The sequence below is a fragment of the Chiloscyllium plagiosum genome, unplaced genomic scaffold (genome assembly GCF_037043375.1).
Source record: "Chiloscyllium plagiosum isolate Xiang-an unplaced genomic scaffold, Cpla_swu_hap1 HiC_scaffold_6, whole genome shotgun sequence".
Lineage (NCBI taxonomy): Eukaryota > Metazoa > Chordata > Chondrichthyes > Orectolobiformes > Hemiscylliidae > Chiloscyllium > Chiloscyllium plagiosum.
The window spans coordinates 128509846-128530138 of NW_028270144.1; the positions used below are offsets into that span (position 1 = coordinate 128509846).

A 20293-nucleotide genomic window follows, 5' to 3' on the forward strand; every position below is an offset into this window, starting at 1 on the left:
TTGTGGAAAAGAATAGTCTACTGAAGCTTTTTGATTTTCAGTCATCAGGCAGAATAACAAAAACATCAAATCTCAAAAGGAAGCAACAATTTATGCTTATGAAAAGAGGATGCTGATTGGTTGGTAAGTGGACTCTGATTAATGGAGATGATGCCATGGATAACACATGTGGAACACTGTTTTGGACCAGCTTCCACATAAACATTTTTTTTGCAGTGGGAGTGGTGAGAGTGAGGACCACCGGACTGCTGGGAAGGTAAATTAATCCTATAAAAAGTTACGTTGTGAATAGGCATCGCGCACACTGAGCAGGAGCAGACACATGATGGTTAAATAAGTGAGGTAATATATTTGAGCGGTTGCTTTATCTGAAACACTACTTAGGTAGTGTCTCCCACCCATCCTCCTCCTCTAACCAAAAAGATGATTCTTTGCGCAGATTTGGTAAGGTTACTAATTTTTTTTTCCAATAGTCTCTTTGGGAATTCAGAACAGTAGGTATGGATGTTAGGGCAATTGCATGCTCCTCCTGTAGAATGTGGGTCACCACTCGTGTCTTCACTGACTTCATCTGTGGGAAGTGCACTTAACTCCAGCTCCTCGGAACCGCATTAGGGAACTGGAGCTGGCTGAAATGCGACTCATTCAGGAGGCTGAGGGGGTAATTGAGAGGAGTTACAGGGAGGTAGTCACACCTCAGGTACAGGAAAAAGGTAGATGGGTTCCAGTCAAGTGATGGAAAGAGAACAGGCAGACACTACAGTCCCCTGTGGTCGTTCCCCTCAATAACAAGTATACTGTTTTGGATACGGTTAGGGGTGATGACTTACCAGGGGTAAGCCATGGGGTACACGTCTCTGGCATAGAGTCTGTCCCTGTTGCTCAGAAGGGAAGGGGGAAGAGGATTATAGCATTAGTCATTGGGAACTACATAGTTAGGGGGACAGATCGGAGATTCTGTGGGAACAAGCGAGACTTGTAGTTGGGTGTGTTGCCTCCCAGGTGCCAAGGTTCGTGATGCATTGGATCATGTTTTCGGGATCCATAAGGGGGAGGGGGAGCAGCCCCAAGTCATGGTCCACATAGGCACCAATGACTTAGACAGGAAAAGGGATGGGGATTTAAGGCAGAAATTCAAGGAACTCGGGTGGAAGCTGACAGCTCGAACAAACAGAGTTGTATCTCTGGTTTGTTACCTGTGCCATGTTCTAACGAGGTGAGGAATAAGGAGAGAGAGCAGTTGAACACGTAGCTACAGGGATGGTGCAGGAGAGAGGAATTCAGATATATGGATAATTGGGGCTCATTCTGGTGCAGGTGGAACCTCTACAAACAGGATGGCCTGCACCTGACTAACAGGTTTGCTAATGTTCTTCGATTTAAACTCATTCAGCAGGGGGATGGGAACCTCCAGCGTACAGGAGGTTGAGATTAGTGAGGTCATGAATAAGGTTTCAAGGTCGCAGGAGTGTACCGGCAGGCAGGAAGGTGGTTTGAAGTGTGTCTAATTCAACACCCACAATAACGTGGGTGAACTTGCAGCATGATGTGGTACCCGGGACTTTGATGGTGTGGCCATTTCGGAGACATGCAAAGAACAGGGACAGGAATGGTTGTTGCAGGAATGGTTGTTCCTGTAAGATCAAGGAAGATGGTAAAAGAGGGGGAACGTGTGGCATTGTTAGTCAAGGACAGTATCATGGTGGCAGAAAGGACATTTGATGTGGACTCATCTACTGAGGTAGTATGGGCTGAGGTTAGAAACAAGAAAGGAGGTCACTCTATTGGGAGTTTTCTACAGACATCCGAATAGTTCCAGAGATGTAGGGGAAAGGATTGCAAAGATAATTCTGGATAGGAGTGAAAGTAACAGTGGTTGTTATGGGGGACTTTAACTTTCCAAATATTGACTGGAAATGCTATAGTTTGAGTACCTTAGTTAGGTCGGTTTTTGTTCAATGTGGGCAGGAGGGTTTCCTGACACAGTATATAGATAGGCCAACAAGAGGCGAGGCTGCATTGGATTTGGTACTGGGTAATGAACCAGGCCAGGGGTTAGATTTGGAGATAGGTGAGCACTTTGGAGATAGTGACCACAATTTGGTTATGTTTACTTTAGCGATAGAAAGGGATAGGTATATGCCTCAGGGCAAGTGCTATAGCTGGGGGAAAGGCAATTATGAGGTGATTCAGCAAAATTGAGGATGCATAGGATGGGGAAGGAAACTGCAGGGGATGGGCACAATTGAAATGCGGAGCTTGTTCAAGGGACACTACTGTATGTCCTTGATAAGTATATGCTGGTCAGGCAGGGAGGAAGTGGTCGAGAAAGGGAACCGTGCTTTACTAAAGAAGTTGAATCGCTTGTCAAGAGGTAGGAGGCTTATGCAAAAATGAAGCGTGAATGCTCAGTTGGGACACTTGAGTGTTACAAGTTAGTCAGGAAAGACCTAAAGAGAGAGCTACGAAGAGCCAGGAGGGGACATGAGAAGTCTTTTGCAGGTAGGATCAAGGAAAACCCTTTCTATAGCTATGTCAGGGCAGCACGGTGGCACAGTGGTTAGCACTGCTGCCTCACAGCACCAGAGACCTGGGTTCAATTCCTGCCACAGGCGACTGACTGTGTGGAGTTTGCACGTTCTCCCTGCGTCTGCATGGGTTTCCTCCGGGTGCTCCGGTTTCCTCCCACAGTCCAAAGATGTGCAGGTCAGGTGAATTGGCCATGCTAAATTGCCCGTAGTATTAAGTAAGGGCTACATGTAGGGGTATGGGTGGGTTGTGCTTCGGCGGGGCGGTGTGGACTTGTTGGGCCGAAAGGCCTGTTTCCACACTGTAAGTAATCTAATCTAAAAAGAATGATTAGAGTAAGAGTAGGGCTTGTCAAGGACAGTAGTGGGAAGTTGTGTGTGGAGTCTGAAAAGATAGGAAAGGTGCTAAATGAATATTTTTCGTCAGTATTCACATAGGTAAAAGACAATGTTGTCAAGGAGAATACTGAAATACAGGCTATTGGACTAGACGGGATTGAGGTTCATAAGGAGGAGGTGCTAGCAATTCTGGAAAGAGTGAAAATAGCTAAGTCCCTGGGCTGGATGGAATTTATTCTAGGATTTTCTGGGAAGCCAGGGAGGAGATTGCAGAGCCTTTGGTTTTGATCTTTATATCGTCATTGTCTACAGGAATAGTGCCAGAAGACTGGAGGATAGCAAATGTTGTCTCCTTGTTCAAGAAAGGGAATACAGACAACACTGGTAATTATAGACCAGTGAGCCTTACTTGGATTGTGGGTAAAGTGTTGGAAAGGATTTTAAGAGACAGGAATTATAATTATCTAGAAAGGAATGATTTCATTAGAGATAGTCAACACGGTTTTGTGAAGGGTAGGTCGTGCCTCACAAACCTTACTGAGTTCTTTGAGAAGTTGACCAAACAGGTGGATGAGCGTAAAGTAGTTGATGTGGTGTATATGGGTTTCAGTAAAACGTTTGATAAGGTTCCCCATGCTAGGCTACTGCAGAAAATAAGGAGGCATGGGATTGGAGGTGATTTAACGGTTTGGATCAGAAGTTGGCCAGCTAAAAGTAAACAGAGGGTGGTGGTTGATGGGAAATGTTCATTCTGGAGTTCAGTTACTAGTAGTGTACCGCAAGGATCGGTTTTGGAGCCACTACTGTGTGTCATTTTTATAAATGACCTGGATGAGGATGTAGAAGGATAGGTTAGTAAATTTGCAGATGACACTAAAGTCAGTGGAGTTGTGGACAGAGTGGAAGGATGTTGCAGGTTATAGAGGGACCTAGATAAGCTGCAGAGCTGAACGGAGGAGGTGGCAAATAGAGTTTAATGCGAAAATGTGAGGTGATTCACTTTAGAAGGATTAGATTCCCTACAGCTATATATCAGAAAGGCCCAACCAGTCCACAGCGATCCTCTGAAGAGTAACTCACCCTGATCCATTTCCCTCTGACTAATGCACCGAGCACTACAGGCAATTTAGCATTTTGCTAAATTTAGCATGACCAATTCATCTGACCTGCACATCTTTGGATTGTGGGAGGAAACCAGAGCACCTGGAGGAAACCCACACAGACACGGGGAGAATGTGCAACCTCCACACAGTCACCAGAGGCTGGAATTGACCCTGGCTCTGTGAGGCAGCAGCGCTAACCACTGAGCCACTATGCCATCCTCTTTTGAAAAATGATGACATGGTCACCATCACCAAGGTCAGCTTTATATGACAGATTTATTAACTGAATCTAAGGAGTAACAGGAATAGAGGATACTGGGTTAATGGTAAGATTCTTGGTAGTGTGGATGAGCAGAGACATCTGTGCTCATGTACATAGATCCCTGAAAGTTGCCACTCAGGCTGATAGGGTTGTTAAGAAGTTGTGTTGGCTTTTATTGGTAGAGGGACTGAGCTTCGGCACTATGAGGTCATGTTAAAACCGTACAAAACGGCTGCACTTGGAGTATTGTGCACATTTCTGGTCACTGCATTATAGGAAGGAGGTGGAAGCATTGGAAAGGATGCAGAGAAGCTGTACCAGGATGTTGCCTGGTATGGAGGCAAGGTCTTATGAGGAAAAGCTGAGGAACTTGAGGCTGTTTTCGTTAGGTTAAGAGGTAACTTAGTAGAGACATACAAGAAGATCAGAAGATTAGATAGGATGGACAGTGAGAGCCTTTTTCCTTGATGAGTGATGGCTAACATGAGGGGACATAGCTTTAAATTGAGGGGTAATAGATATAGGACAGATGTCAGAGGAGGGTTTTATATGCAGAGAGTAGTAAAGGTGCAACATTAGTAGACTCACCAACTTAAAGGATACTTAAACGGTCACTGGATAAATATATGGATGATAATTAGATTAGATTAGATTACTTTACAGATTAGATTAGATTAGATTACTTTACAGTGTGGAAACAGGCCCTTCGGCCCAACATGTCCACACCGACCCGCCGAAGCGCAAACCACCCATACCCCGACATTTACTCCTTACCTAACACTACGGACAATTTAGCATGGCCAATTCACCTGACCTGCACATCTTTGGACTGTGGGAGGAAACCGGAGCACCCGGAGGAAACCCACGCAGACACGGGGAGAATGTGCAAACTCCACACAGTCAGTCGCCTGAGGCGGGAATTGAACCCGGGTCTCTGGCGCTGTGAGGCAGCAGTGCTAACCCACTGTGCCACCGTGCCGCCCAATAATGGAATTGTGTAGGATAGATAAACTTTAGATTGATTTCACAGGTCAGCGCAACATCGATGGCCGGGGAGCCTGTATTGCGCTGTAGTGTTCTATCGACTGAATGATCTCTAACCTCCTCTCCCTTTCTGATATATAGCTGAGACCTTTGCTGGATGAGAACTTGTAGCTGCCTGTACAAATTTTGTTCAACCCCTTAACTGGCTCAAATTCACCTTTGAAATTGAGCAGTCAAATGAAAGCCTTTTCTTAGAATTACTAATTAAGAAATCCACCAATAGGTTCTCCACTACTGTCTAGAACAAGCACATCCTCACTGATCCATTCACATTCAGCATTCCAACAATTTCACAATTTGGTATTCTGGTCATTCTGACCTGATGGGTGGAGGACAAATTGCTTTGTCAGCATAGTCTCTTTTTTAAGCTTGTATTCCCTTGAGCATAGAAGGTAATTTGACTGAGGTTAAAAAAACAATAGATGGAATCGATACAAAGGAACAATTGTAGAGGCAGGCAGTAAATGAGGAAGCACTTTTTGTCACAGAACATCTAATGGAAATCTGAATTTCGCTTCACGAAAAGACTCAGAATAAGTGAAAACATTTCAAGGTTGAGAGTTATATGTGTTTGTTGAGTAAGGAAAGGATATGGAATAAAGTTGGAAAAATAAAGTTAAGATAAAGATCATCTATGACCTTACTGAACAGGCTAATGGCCTCCTTACTTTTCCACTGATGGACATAGGTCTCAAAGCAAATCAAACAAAAAGCAGCTAAGTGTATTTGTGATACAGACTGGCTGTGTTCAAACAGCAGAACAGGCTTTGGGGCTAGATGGCCATTTAATGATGCTCAATGTTATGATGTTAGATTGGCGGCTCATCATGCACGTAATATCCATAGAGCTTTGGGGCAAAAATCTTACGTTTGTATGCAATGATTTCCTGGCCCTCATGACTCTGCATGAGTGATGTTTTGACAGAGCGCACAAGAAGAATCGAAAGGACATCAACTATTACAGTCATTCTCGTGCTGCCGATCCCCAAACCTCTCCTAACACTCACCTCTTCAGCCATGTCCTCTTCGATGCTTTCCTTTATGGAGCGTGAAGGGAAGGACGTGGGTCTGCTGTAGTCAGGGAGCAGTCCTCGGGGAAGCTGGCCTTTCACCGGTAGTGGAGGATTTCTTGGTATAGGCTCAATCTTGCCCGCCGGGTAGTCCACCTCACTGAGACTCTTGGCCATCTGAAGGGCAGAGTAGGATCGGTCATCGACTATGCCTTGGTAGGGAGTGTTGCATTGGTCAGTCAGAAAGGGGCTGGCCACGTGTGGTGTGCCGGAGACCAGCTGCGGCTTAGGGTGTGCTTTTGGCGGAAGCGAGGCCTTGGCTTCTGAAGGTTCAGTGGGAGTCCGGTGCTTAGCACCAGGGTTTCTGGGGTCCAGCTCATCCCTGGCTGGCCCTGTTTTGGGTCGCTGGAGTTCCTTTGAGGAAGCATAGAAAGGATTATCAACCATATCCAACTCCACTGCCTTGGGTAGAGGAGGAGGGGGGTAATCGGGTGGTGGTCGATTATGGTTCGAATTCTCATCATCTGATAGGGATCCCTCCTCACTCGTTAATGGAAGGCGCCCCGAATGATTGCGTTTCCTATCTTGTGAACCGAGTGTTGCCTGGTTTTTGCTTTTCTGTCCTATCTTGGAAAAGGCTGAACCCTGGTGCTCTGGTGACAGCAGTGCAGCTTGCTGATGTGGCACTCCCTCCAAGATGTAGTAAGCTGGATTGTTGAAACTATTCTTCAAACACAGAGCATCTGCATCAGAGTAAATCTCTTGCTGTTTTGATCTGAGGAAAATACATTCAAGGTCAGGTTATCTGCACCAGTTTAGATAAAAACAACACAAAGTCATATCTCAATTTTAAAAATTTTCTGATCCTCATGGGAGTAAGGGATCCATTGGCACTGGCCAGCTCCCACCAACTCACTCATGTGTCAGCCATGGCTCAGTGGGGAGGACACTTGTCTCAGAGTCTAAAGGTTGTAGATTTAATATCTAGGCCGTACTAGAGGATTCATTTGCACATAGCAATACAGAGGACTACGACACTGACCGAAGGTCCCAAGTGTCAGCTGAAGATTTCAAGATGTTACTCTGAAAATGTGGGGGAATTCTCCTGGTTCCCTGGAAGCTATTATTCATTCATCAAACAACATCACCAGGATAGATGTGTTCATCATCTCATTATTGTATGACAGAGATTGTACCTGTGAATTGACTGAACTTTCTACTGTACAGCAGTATCAAGAGCAGAGAGAGCTCTTTGTTAATAGAAATGAAACCAGTGGGTGATGTTTAAAATCAAATCACACCCCTCAAGGAAGGGATCTTGCTCACATGACGTCAAAGGCAACTCAAGATGGGCAACACACGTGACATGATGTAAGTGTTTTTTGACATAATGGATATACAAAATGGAACAACACAAGTGAACATTTAAATACTGTTCAAGTGCTGAGAGCATTTGTGACTCAATTATCCTTTCAGGCAGTAAACTCCAGGCGAAAGTACATCCTTAACCACCCTGCTCATATATTCTATAGTCAAGCTAATAAAGGCAAGTATCCCATATGCCTTTTTAACCACCTTACCTATTTGTCCTGCTGCCTTCATGGATCTTTGGATATGCTAATCAAGGTCGTTCTGATCCTCAGTACTTGCCAGTCTTATTGCATGCTTGTTAACCCTCCCTAAGTGCATAATCTTATATTTTTCCAGTTTGAATTCCAATTGCCACTGCTCTGTCCAGCTGAACAGTCCATTAAAATATTCCTGCAGTTTGCAGGTGTACTCCCCATCATTTACCACTCACTGTTTTTGTTGGACCTCATGATCATAGCTCTCACATTTAAGTTGAAGTCATTAACACAGACTATGAACAGCAAAGGCCCCAGCACCAAGCCCTGTGGAACTCACTGGAAATAGACTTCCAGTCATAGAAACATCCCTCTACCATCACCCATTCCTTCCTGCCTCTCAGGCAAATGTGAATCCAATGTGCCACTTGATTTTATGGGCTCTCACCTCCTTAACCGATGTATCATGAGGGACTTTATCAAAATCATCACTGCCCTCTTCATAGCATTTAATACAATTTTTTGAAATATGATGTTTCTTTAACAAATCAATGCTGGGTATTGTTGATTAATCCATGTTTCTCCAAGTGCAGATATATTCTGTCTCTCAGAATTCTAAACTTTCCCACCGAACAGGTTAGACTGACTAGGATTAAAAAAAGTCACATTCACCATAAAACTATGAAATACGAGCAGAAGTCAGCCATTTAGCCCATCAAGTCTGCTCCACCAATAATCAATTTGATCATGGTTGATCTGATAATTGTCAACTCCACTTTCCTGTCTTTTCTCACAACCCATGATTAAAAATCTGCCTGTTTCAACCTTGAAGATATTTAATGACCCAGCCTCTGCTGCCCTCTGCAGTAAAGAATTCCACAGGTTTACTATCCTCAGAGAAGAAATTCCTCCTCATCTTTGTCTTTAATGGGCAACAATTTATCCTGAGGTTATGTCCTCTGGTCCATAAGCAGTCTTTCTGCACCTACCCTGCCAAGTCCCCTAAAAATCTTATATGTTTCAGTAAGGTCAACTCCCATTCTTTTAAACTCTAATGAACAGAAGTCCAACCTCTCCTCATAAGACAATCTTGCCATATTTATTGTATACCTGCACATCCATTAATACCATTTATTGTATCTGTGATGCGGTCTCCTCTACATTGGGGAGACTGGGCGCCTCCTAGCAGAGTGCTTTAGGGAACATCTCCGGGACACCGGCACCAATCAACCACACCGCCCCATGGCCCAACATTTCAACTCCCCCTCCCACTCTGCCGAGGACATGGAGGTCCTGGGCCTCCTTCACCGCCGCTCCCTCACCACCCGACGCCTGGAGGAAGAACGCCTTTATCTTCCGCCTCGGAACACTTCAACCCCAGGGCATCAAGGTGGACTCCTCCCTGACCTATCACCTTCATCCCCTCCCCCAATGTACTCTATGCTACTTTCTCCCCACTCCCCCCCCTCCTCTAGCTTATCTCTCCACGCTTCAGGCTCTCTGCCTTTATTCCTGATGAAGGGCTTTTGCCCGAAACGTCGATTTCGCTGCTCCTTGGATACTGCCTGAACTGCTGTGCTCTTCCAGCACCACTAATCCAGAATCTGGTTTCCAGCATCTGCAGTCATTGTTTTTACCCTGTTTATACCCAGAATCAGCCTAGCGAAACAAAATCAGAAATTGCTGAAGAAACTCAGCAGGTCTGGCAAATCTGCTTTCCTTCCACAGATGCTAACATTTTGAATCAAATTAGCCTTCAGCAAAGTGAACATTTTCTGGATGACAACATATCTTTCCTCAGATGAGGGGACTAAAACTGTTCAGTATTCCAGCTATGACATGACTAGTGCTTTGTATAGTTTTCACATGATCTCTCCACTCATATACTCAAAACCCTTTGTAATAAAGGTCACCATTCATATTGTATCTCAGGAAGGATGCACTGGCCCTAGAGCGGGTCCAGAGGAGGTTCACGAGAATGGTCCCAGGAATGAAAAGCTTAACATGTGAGTAATGTTTGAGAACTTAGGTCTATACACAATGTAGTTTGCACATTCTCCCCGTGTCTGCGTGGGTATCCTCCAGGTGCTCCGGTTTCCTCCCACAATCCAAAGATGTGCAGGTCAGGTGAATTGGCCATGCTAAATTGCCCGTAGTGTTAGGTAAGGGGTAAACGTAGGGGTATGGGTGGGTTGCGCTTTGGCGGGTCGGTGTGGACATGTTGGGCCGAAGGGCCTGTTTCCACATTGTAATGTAATCTAATGTAATCTAATCTAATGTAGTTTAGAAGGATAAGAGGAGATCTAATTGAAACTTAGAGAATAATTGAAACTTACAGAATACTGAATGGTCTGGACAGGATGAATGTTGGCAAGATGCGTCCATTGGTAGAGGAGACTAGCACCCGGGGGCACAGCCTTGGAGTAATGGAAAGACCTTTGAGAATGGTGATAAGGAGAAACTTATTTAGTCAAAGGGTGGTGAATCTATAAAATTCACAGCCACAGAAGGTTGTGGAGGCCAGGTCATTGAATATATTTAAGACGGACATAGCTAGGTCCTTGATTGTCATGGGGATCATGGGTTATGGGGAGAAAGTGGGAGAATGGGGTTGAGAAACTTAGCCATGATTAAATGGTGGAGCAGGTTCGAAGGGCTGAATCGCCTAATTTCTGTTCCTGTGTCTTATGGTATAAATTCCATTTACCTTCCCTATTATCTGCTGAACTTGGGATGCTAACTTTGATTTATGCAGATTCCTCTATACCCAAGGTATCTGTAATCTTTCTCCACTTAAATATTATTCAGCTCCTTCATGCTTCTGGTCAAAGTGCATAACCTCACATTTTCCCACATTTAATTTCATCTGCCTTGTTTCTGCCCTCTTGCTTAAACCTGTCTACGTCCCTCGGCATACTCTGTCTCATCCTCACTACTTGCTTTCTTACCTATTTTTGGGACAAGTACAAACTTGGTGACAATGCATTCACTTTCCTCATCCAAGTTATTAATATACATTCTAAATAACTGCGTACCTGCACTGATTCCTGTGGCACTCCACTAGTTCCAAATTGCCATTCTGAAAACATGTCCCCTTTTATTCCAACTGTTTTCTATTAATTAACCAATTCTCTATCCAGCTAATATACTGTTTCGAATACCACAGGTCCTTATTTTAAGTAGCCTAACATACGATACCTTATCAAACTATTCCTGGAAATCTAAACATTTTACAGCAAGTGCTTGCCCTTGACCTACCCTGCTTGCTGCTTCCTCAAAGAATTCTAACCAATTTGTCAGACATGACTTCCCCTTCGTGAAGCTATGCGGTCTCTGCTTGATCATATTGTGTATTTTTAAATACATCCTTAATAACAGACTGTAGAACACTATTCCAATAGTGCATTAAGCTAACTGGCTTACAGGTACTGGTTTTTCTGTCTCCTCCTCTTTTTAAATAAGGATTTTATATTGATACTTTTCCAATCCTCTGCGACTTTTCCAGAACCCAAGGATTTTTGGAAGGTCACTTTCAGTGCATCCACTATCCATGCAGCTACTTTCTTTAAAATCCTAGGATGCATCCCATCAGATCCAGGGGAATTACTGGTCTTCACTCCCATATCTTCCAATCAAATAGGACTGACCTTTAATCAAAGCAACTTTGGAAAATCAAAAGCAATGCTTGAACTCTCTCTCTAATCACTTCTTTAAGACTAAGTTGTAGTCATTCAGAACCCAGGTACTTGACAGCTTACAGCACCAAAGATTTACTTGACTGGAGATTGTAATTTTCCAGAGCTTCTATTTCCTGATCTAGCACAGCTTCTGGGATGTTACCTGTACCCTCTATAAATACTTATGCAATTCGTTTGCCATTTTCTTATTTCAAAATAATTATGCAGTCTAACCTTACAAAGGACCAACGCTCACTTTGTTAACTCTTCTCTTATTTAAAAATTTATCAAAACTCTTACTCTCTGTTTTTATATTCTCGCTCACTTTCATTTCTACACTTACATTTCCTCTTCCATCATTTCACCGTTGATCGAAAATAGACTGATAGGGCAGTAAATGGCCAGGTTGAATTTGTCTTGCTTTTTATCAAGTAGACATTTCTGGGCAATTTTCCAGAGTGTCAGGTATACATCTGTTGTAGCTGTACTGCTACAGCTTGACTGGGTCACCATTAATTATGGAGTGAAAGCCTTCACCACCACAGTCAGGTATTTGTCAGGGCCCATAGCCTTTGCTTGACTCAGTGCTTTGTGGAATGAATCAAATTGGCTGAAGACTAGCATCTATGATGACCTCAGAAAGGGGCCCACATGGATTGTCCATGTGGAACTTTTGGTTGCAAATACATCAGTCTCACCTTTCGCATTAACAAGCTGCACTCCCTTTAGAACTTCCAACCCTTGCCAATGAACATGTTTGTGCAGCCTCCTCCTCTCCTTAGCTTAGTTGTTTACAACTTCGATAACTAATGTGGCATGACTACAAGTTTTCATCTATTCTAATGGGATTACTAGCTCTTCCTCAAACAGCTTCCATTCTCTAACCTGCAGGTTTGGAATATTTCACTAGGTTCTTCAACAAATTGGAGCTTATTTACAGATTCACCTGGAGCTGGTCCTACCATACTATCTCCATTCCTCTTGAAGTAGTTGGTTGCCTAGCTTGGTCGTAATAATAAACTGAGAGTTATTATTAGTTCATGAGGCATTCATTATTGTGAAATAAAATTCTGGGTTTGCTGATGGCCCACAGCACTTCTCTAGAAATGATCTTCCCCCAGACCCCACGGTTTCTACCTGTCTTCAGCAGTTGCCCCAGGAAGTGGAATTGGTGCGCGCCCCATGGCAGTACAACTGGGTTTCTCCACCTCTTCACATGGTGGTTTCCCAAGCTGAATTCCCATGTTGTCTGCAGAAGCCAGCTTCTTTGAGGTTGCTCTGAAAGATGAGATCCAAGCGTTAAAGCTGAAATCACTCAACTATGCACAATTATCTGTGCATCAGGCCGCCACTCTGTTGTTGTGATTCACGCAAAGCAGCAAGAAATTTTGACACTACTGAGGGAAGAAATCACCTTTGGCACAAAGCTGAGTAAGTTAGATAGAGATTACAAACCAGTGGGAGTGCAAATGATCATTAAATCCAGTTTGTAATCAAACCTACAGAATGGCCCATTTTTACACCAAAATTTTACATCAAAAATAGAAAGATAGATCCAAGGGTGCAGAGATCTACCAGAATGATACTGGAGATTTCAGTACGTGGAGAGGCTGGGGTTATGCTCTTGACAAAACAGGTTATGGGATTTTTAATAGAGCTGCTCCAAGTCATGAAGAAATTAATTTTGCTTTGATTTATTCACACAATGTGGCATCACTAGCTAGGCCCACATTGGTTGTCCATCTCTAATTATTCTGGGGAAGGTGGTGGTGAGCTGCCTTCTTGAACTGCTGCAGCCCATGTGACTTCAGCATATCCACAATGCTGTTAGGGAAGGTGTTCTCAGATTCTGACCGTGTAACACGGAAGGAACAGTGATATATTTCCAAGCTGGGTGGCAAGTGTCTTGGAGGAGAACTTGCAGGGGGTCGTGTTTGTGTGAACCTGCTGCCCTCGTCCTCAGAGACTGTACGAGTTGTAGGTGCAAAAAATGCTTCTGAAGGAGTAAATAAGCAGCAACTGTCTCCAGTGGCAGGAGGGTCAACAACCAGAGACACAGATTTAAAACCATTGAGAGGAGAAATGAGTGTAAGCGTTTTTAAAATACAAGATGCCAGAATTAATTAATAATAGACGAGGAACAAAGTGATCTTGGATGGCTGTGGTTATGGGAGGAATGGCAGGAAGTTATTGAGACAGGGAGAGAGAATCTGTGGAGGATTTTGAAGAGAAGGAATGAGAATATAAAACTTGAACTGGAAGACAGGGCACATCACCAAGTTGAGGGGCAATGGATGAATGGAAATTGAAAAGAGAGAGGAAATTACAAAGGCTTAGATGACCTGCAGTTCACAGCAAGTGGAAGGTCAGCCGCAAAAGTGTTGAGAGTGGAGTCCAGAGGTTCAGAGATGGTTTAGGCTTTCAATAACAGATGAGCTGAGGTAACTGCAACATCAACTTTGATTTTAAATAACTTAAAAGGACAGTAAATTTCCGAGTGATTTGTCATAACAAAATTTGTTACTATACAGCCCCACTTGAAAGGACTGGGACAGTTTCCCAAAGATGCTGAAGCCCTCCCTTTCCCTTGGACATGGAGGAAGAGTCAGTATAATTGGCAATTGCAGACATCCAAGAAAGAAAAGATCAGGGAATAAATGACCGTACTTGAAGTCTTGGCTCAATCGACATCCTGGCTTCCCTTTGGTTGCTCCAGTCTCATCCTTGTCGACTCTAATCCATTCTATGAAAAACAGTGGAGACATTCACACCATCAGTTGTGCTGTGTTCAGTGCAATACTCTCCTGAGTGAAATCAAAGCTTAAATATCTAAGCGATTTTACAGTATTGAAATGATCTGGAATTTGATGTGTTATACCTCATTGGTACCAATAGATGGAGCTGGAACACCGTCACCACTAAATAATATGCTGCCCACTGTGACGGAAAAGTGTCAGCCCATTTCACAATTAACTACTTTGAAAGTATGACTAAGCCACTAAAAATAGTAGGATATCTACAAGGTTCTATAAACTTTGGTGAGCTAATTGGCCAGCAAACCTGCACTTCACAATGCTGTCATGCTGTTCACCACGTCACAGTGGATAGTACCCTCAGAAGAGTTAAGAGATTTGAGAGTTTAAATTTTTCCCTGCAGACTTTAGCACAAGAATCTCAGCTAACACTACATAATACTGAGAGTGCTCCAATGATGCCGAGATCCCTCAATGTCCCAGGTGAGCTAGCATTCTTCATTTCATCAAAATGAAACTGATATGTGTGGTTCAAAAAGCTATAACACAAACTGCCTGCTGATGTGTCCAAGCAAAATATTCAGTTATATTATCTGCTAAGAATCCCAAGGAAAGAATAAAACCAGACAGACCGCTTGGCATTCACTAGGAACTGGAAATGACAACAGCAAACTCAACCCTGCAAAGTCCTCTTTACCAATTTCTGGGGCTAGTGCCACTTTGGGAATTGAATTGAATTTATTGTCACGTGTACCGAGGCACAGTGAAAAGCTTTGTCTTGCGAGCAATACAGGCACATCAGAGTTAAGCAGCGGAGATAAGTAAATAATAGGTAAACAGTGACGAAAACCAAAACACAGGTACAGGCGAAGTTAAGAGTTTGAGAGTCCATTCAGCATTCTAACAATAGTGGGAAGAAACTGTTACGAAACCGGCTGGTGCGTGTGTTCAGGCTTCTGTTCCTTCTCCCTGATGGTAGAGGTTGTAGAAAAACATTGCCAGGTGGGATGGATCTTTGAGAATGCTGGCGGCCTTTCCTTGACAGCGGGCCTGGTAGATGGATTCTATAGATGGGAGGTTGGCCTGTGTGATTGCCTGGGCTGAGTTCACCACTCTCTGTAACGGTCTTTGATTTTGAATGGCACAGTTGCCATACCAGGTAGTGATACATCCAGACGGATGCTCTTGATGGCACACCTATAAAAGTTGGCAAGGGTATTTGCTGTCATGCCAAATTTCCTCAGCTGCCTAAGGAAGAGGAGATATTGTTGGGCCTTTGTAACCATTGTGTCTGCATGAAGAAGGGCCTGTGCCCGAAACGTCGAATCTCCTGTTCCCTGGATGCTGCCTGACCTGCTGTGCTGTTCCAGCAATAAAGTTTCAACTTTGATCTCCAGCATCTGCAGACCTCACTTTCTCCCCGTCTGCATGAAGAGTCCAAGAAAGCTTGTAGTGGATGACCACTCCCAGGAGCTTTACACTCTCCACTTGTTCCATCTCTGTGCTGTTAATGCATAGGGGGGGCGTGAGTAACATCCCACCGAAAGTCAATAATGAGTTCCTTGGTTTTGCCGGCATTTAGAGCTAGGTTGTTCTCAGTGCACCATTTTTCCAGGTTTTCCATCTCCTGTCTGTATTCTGTTGCGTCGCCATCTGAGATACGACTGACTATAGTGGTGTCATCAATGAACTTGTAAATGGCATTAGTCTGGTACTTGGTGATGCAGTCATGAGTATACAGTGAGTACAGTAGGGAGCTGAGTATGCACCTCTTGGGGGGGGGGGGGGGGGGGGGGGGGGGGCATTGTTGAGTGGCAGTGAGGATGAAATACTGTTCCCAATCTTCACTGATTGTGGCCTGTGGGTCAGGAAACTGAGGATCCAGTTGCAGAGAGTGGGGCTTAATCAGAGATCACTAAGTTTAGTAATCAGTCTCGAAGGGATAATAAATTAGATTACTTAGTGTGGAAACAGGCCCTTCGGCCCAATAATCCACACCAACCCTCCGAAGAGAAACCCACCCAGACCCATTCCCCTACATTTAACCCTTCACCTAACACTTCAGGCAATTTTAGCATGGCCAATTCACTTAACCTGCACATTTTTGGACTGTGGGAGGAAACCGGAGCACCCGGAGGAAACCCATGCAGACACGGGGAGAATGTGCAAACTCCACACAGACATTTACCTGAGGCGGGAATTGAACCCGGGTCTCTGGTGCTGTGAGGCAGCAGTGCTGACCACCGTGCCGCCCCAATAATAGTGTTGAAGACTGTATTGCACTGTTCTTGGTGTCAAGATGTTCTAGGGAGGAGTGAAGGGCAAGTGATATGGCATTTGACATGGATCTATAGGCAAATCGGAGTGTGTCAAGAGTAGTGGGGAGGCTGGAGTTGATTAATGCCATAACCAACCTTTCAAAGCACGTCATGACCACCAAAGTTAGGGCCACTGGGCGGTAGTCATTGAGACATGCTGCATGAGCCTTCTTAGGCACAGGGATGATGTTGGCCCTCTTGACACAGGCAGGGACAGTGGCCTGCTGCAGGGAGAGGTTGAAGAGGTCCGAGAAGACCTCTGCCAGTTGATCTGCGCACGCACTGAGTGCATGGCCTGGTACTCCGTCTGGTCTGACCTCTGATGTAGTGACAGTTGGGATAGGTTCGTTTGGACTTGTCGGAATAGGTGTTATCTCTCCGCCGAAATTCTGCTCAAAGCGAGCATGGAAGGCACTGAGACAATCTGGGAGGGACGTGTCATCGTCTGCTATCTTACACTGTCTCTTTTTAGAACCTGTGATGTCATTCAGTCCTTGCCATATTTGCCAAGTGTCTATCTGGGTCTCTAGTTTGGATCGGTGTTAGACAGTTGTCTCACAGACCTTTCAAGTGACACGTATCATATTCATACAAACTGACACAGTTTATAGACAATGTTCCAGACAATACCATCATCCTATAACCATATGTTCTGTCCCACCAGCAAGACAGAAGCGGTTGTGATACTGTGGTATATGGGAGAGAGTTGCCCTGTCAATCCTCAATATTGACTCTGGACAGAAAGTCTCACAGCTTCAGGTTAAACATGGGCAAGAAAACCTCCTGCTGATGACCAGATCCTCCCTCACCATCCCACATAAATACCCACATACCTGTCAGTATTCCTCCACATCAAACATCATTCAAAGGAAGCACTGAAAGTGAGATGGGCAGAGTGTACTTTGGTGGGGTCCTCAATGTCCATCACCAAGAGTGGTTCAACACCACCACTATTGACTGAACTGGACAAGTTCATACAACATAGCTACAAGACTGGATGCATCTGTTCATGACAGTACTGGTGAGATTGACTGCCTCAGAGACTAAGCGAAGATGAAATCTTGTCAACTCAAAACTGGATGCTGTGGACCACCAGCTGCAGAATTGTATTCAACACAATCTGTATCTGCAATTTCATGAAGCAGCATACCCCCACTCTATCATTACCATCAAACCAGAGGATTAATCCTGGTACATACAGGTGCATACCAGGAGCAGCACCAGGTATTTAAAATATCAACTTGGCGAAGCTACAAAACAGGACCACCTGTGTGCCAAACAGCATAAGCAGCAAGTGACACAGCTAAGCGATTTCACAACTAATAGATCAGATCAAAGCTCTGCAGTCCTGGCATAATATGACCGGTGGTGGATAATGAAACATCTCATTAGAGAAGGCTAAACAACCTATCCTTAAAGATGGATAAGCCATGAACATCGGCATAAAAAGAAAGACTGAAGCATTTGCAACAATCTTCAACCAGAAGTGAGAAATGATCATTCACTTTGACCTTCTTCAGTGGCCCCCAGTAACATAGTTACTGATATTCAGTAAATTCAATTCACTCATGATATCAATGAACAGCTGGAGATACAGAATACTGCAAAAGCTATGGCTCCTGACAAAGTTCAGGCAATAGTACTGAAGACCTGTGATTGAGAACTTGCTGCCCCCCCCAGCCAAGTTGTTCCGGGATAGCTACGACTCAGGCGTGCACTCAACAACCTAGAGAACCCCCTGGGTATGTCCTGTTCACAAAAATCAAAACAAATCCAACCTGGTCAATTACTGCCTCATCAGTCTACTCTTGATCATCAGGAAAGTAACGGAAAGTATCATGATGAGTACTTGCAAGGAGCACTTGCATAGCCATAATCTGCACATTGATGCTCAGTTGGCTTCAGGCTGAGCCACATGGCTCCCGATGTCATGTGATCCTTGGTTCAAACATGGACAAAAGAGCTGAATTCAAAAGGTGAGGTGAGAGTTATGATTTTTGAAATCAGGGCAGCATTTGACGGAGTATGACATCAAGGTTGCAGAATTCCTCAGAGTAGATATTTTCTCATCAACCTATTTGGAGATGTTGTGACATACTTCTGTAGTGGGCTGGACATGAACCAGGGCTTCCTGGCTCATAGATCAGGACACTAAAACTGCACATTAGAGAAGGCTAAACAGCCTATCCTTAAAGATGCAGGAGCTGTGGACATTTATGTAAAAGGTAAGGCCGAAACATTTGCAACAATCTTCAACCAGCCCCTTGTGCCTCAGGCCTAACCATTTTCAGTTGCTTCATTAATGACTTTCCTTCCAACATAAGGTCAGAACTGGGATGGTCGCCGATGACTGCACAACATTCAGCACTATTTGTGACTGCTCAGATAATGAAGCAGTTCATTCTCAAATGCAGCAAGACCTGGACAATATTTAGTCTTGGACTGATAAGTGGCAAGTAGCATTCACATCCACACAAGTACCAGGCAATGACCATCTTCAACAAGAGAGAATCGAACCACCATCACTTGATATTCAATCACATTACCGCCACTGAAACCTCCCACTACCAAAATCCTGCAAGTTAACATTGACCAGAAACTTAACTGGATTAGTCATCTAAGTACTCCGGCTACAAGAACAGGTCAGAGTCTAGGAATCTTGCAATGAGTAACTCACCTCCTGACTCCCCATAATTTGTTCACTATCTGCAATGGCACAAGTCAGGAGCATGATGGAATACTCCCCACTTGCTGGGAAGAAATTCACCATTGCTCTTTAGACAGCAACCACGACCACTATTACCTCAAAGGATTAGGGTAGCAGATACATGGGAACACCGACACAACCAGGTTCCCCAACAAAACTCTATCAATCCTGACTTGGAAATAAATAGTCATTCCTTTAGTGTCTTTTAGTCAAAATCCTGGAACTCCTTCATGTTGGCATTGAGAGTCTACCTACAGCACATGGACTGCAGCAGCTCACCCCCATCTTCTCAAGGGTAACTAGGGATGGGCAATAAATGCTGACCCAGCCAATGACTCCCACATTCCATGAAGGAATTCTTTTAGAAAGAAATCTGATCTGTATGCAAACTCCAGTCCCACATTAATGCAGTTGAGCTTCAGCTGGTCTCTAAAGTGGTCCATCAAGACTCTCAGCAACAACAATGCAGCATATGCACCAAGCTCCCAATAACAACAACTGGGATAAAACAAAGGAATTCACATCCATACATCTGCAACACAAGCACAGGTGACTATTGTCCATTGTACCTCAGAACCTAAATTTCAGGTCCACTCTCCCTTGGAATAAAATGCTAAAAAGCTCCAGACTCTGCACTCTGCAACATACAACCTGTTCTATTGATTTTTGATATCATGCATTGAAGTGGAACATTAAAAGTCTACATACTTCTGTCAATTGTTCCATCATAAAAATTTGTTATGGTGACATTACAAGTTCACCTAGGCATTTTCCATTAACATCGTGGTCATAAGAAATCCCAATGATAAAGAAGGACAGAATGAGACTATGTTATTTTTACAAGGTCCTGCAAAACTTTTAAGTCAATCCTAAGGGGACCAGGAACCCATTGAGAAAAGCTCTTGGCCACATTTCTACATTAGAAAGTGCTGCATAAACACTGGAACTCAAGAGACAGAATGCAATGACAATGAAGCAGAAAGCTCA

General features: G+C 44.0%; 1 protein-coding gene across 1 annotated transcript in view; it reads right to left on the minus strand.

Annotated features, from left to right (window-relative positions):
• Positions 1 to 20293, minus strand: part of inppl1a (inositol polyphosphate phosphatase-like 1a) — a 235795-nt gene that overhangs the window by 13482 nt on the left and 202020 nt on the right. The window contains exons 24-26 of the mRNA XM_087988454.1: positions 14196 to 14271; positions 12666 to 12806; positions 6284 to 7061 (exon numbers count right to left, since the gene is read on the minus strand). Coding sequence (XP_087844580.1) covers positions 6284 to 7061; positions 12666 to 12806; positions 14196 to 14271 — 995 coding nt within the window. The remainder of the gene's footprint in view (positions 1 to 6283; positions 7062 to 12665; positions 12807 to 14195; positions 14272 to 20293) is intronic.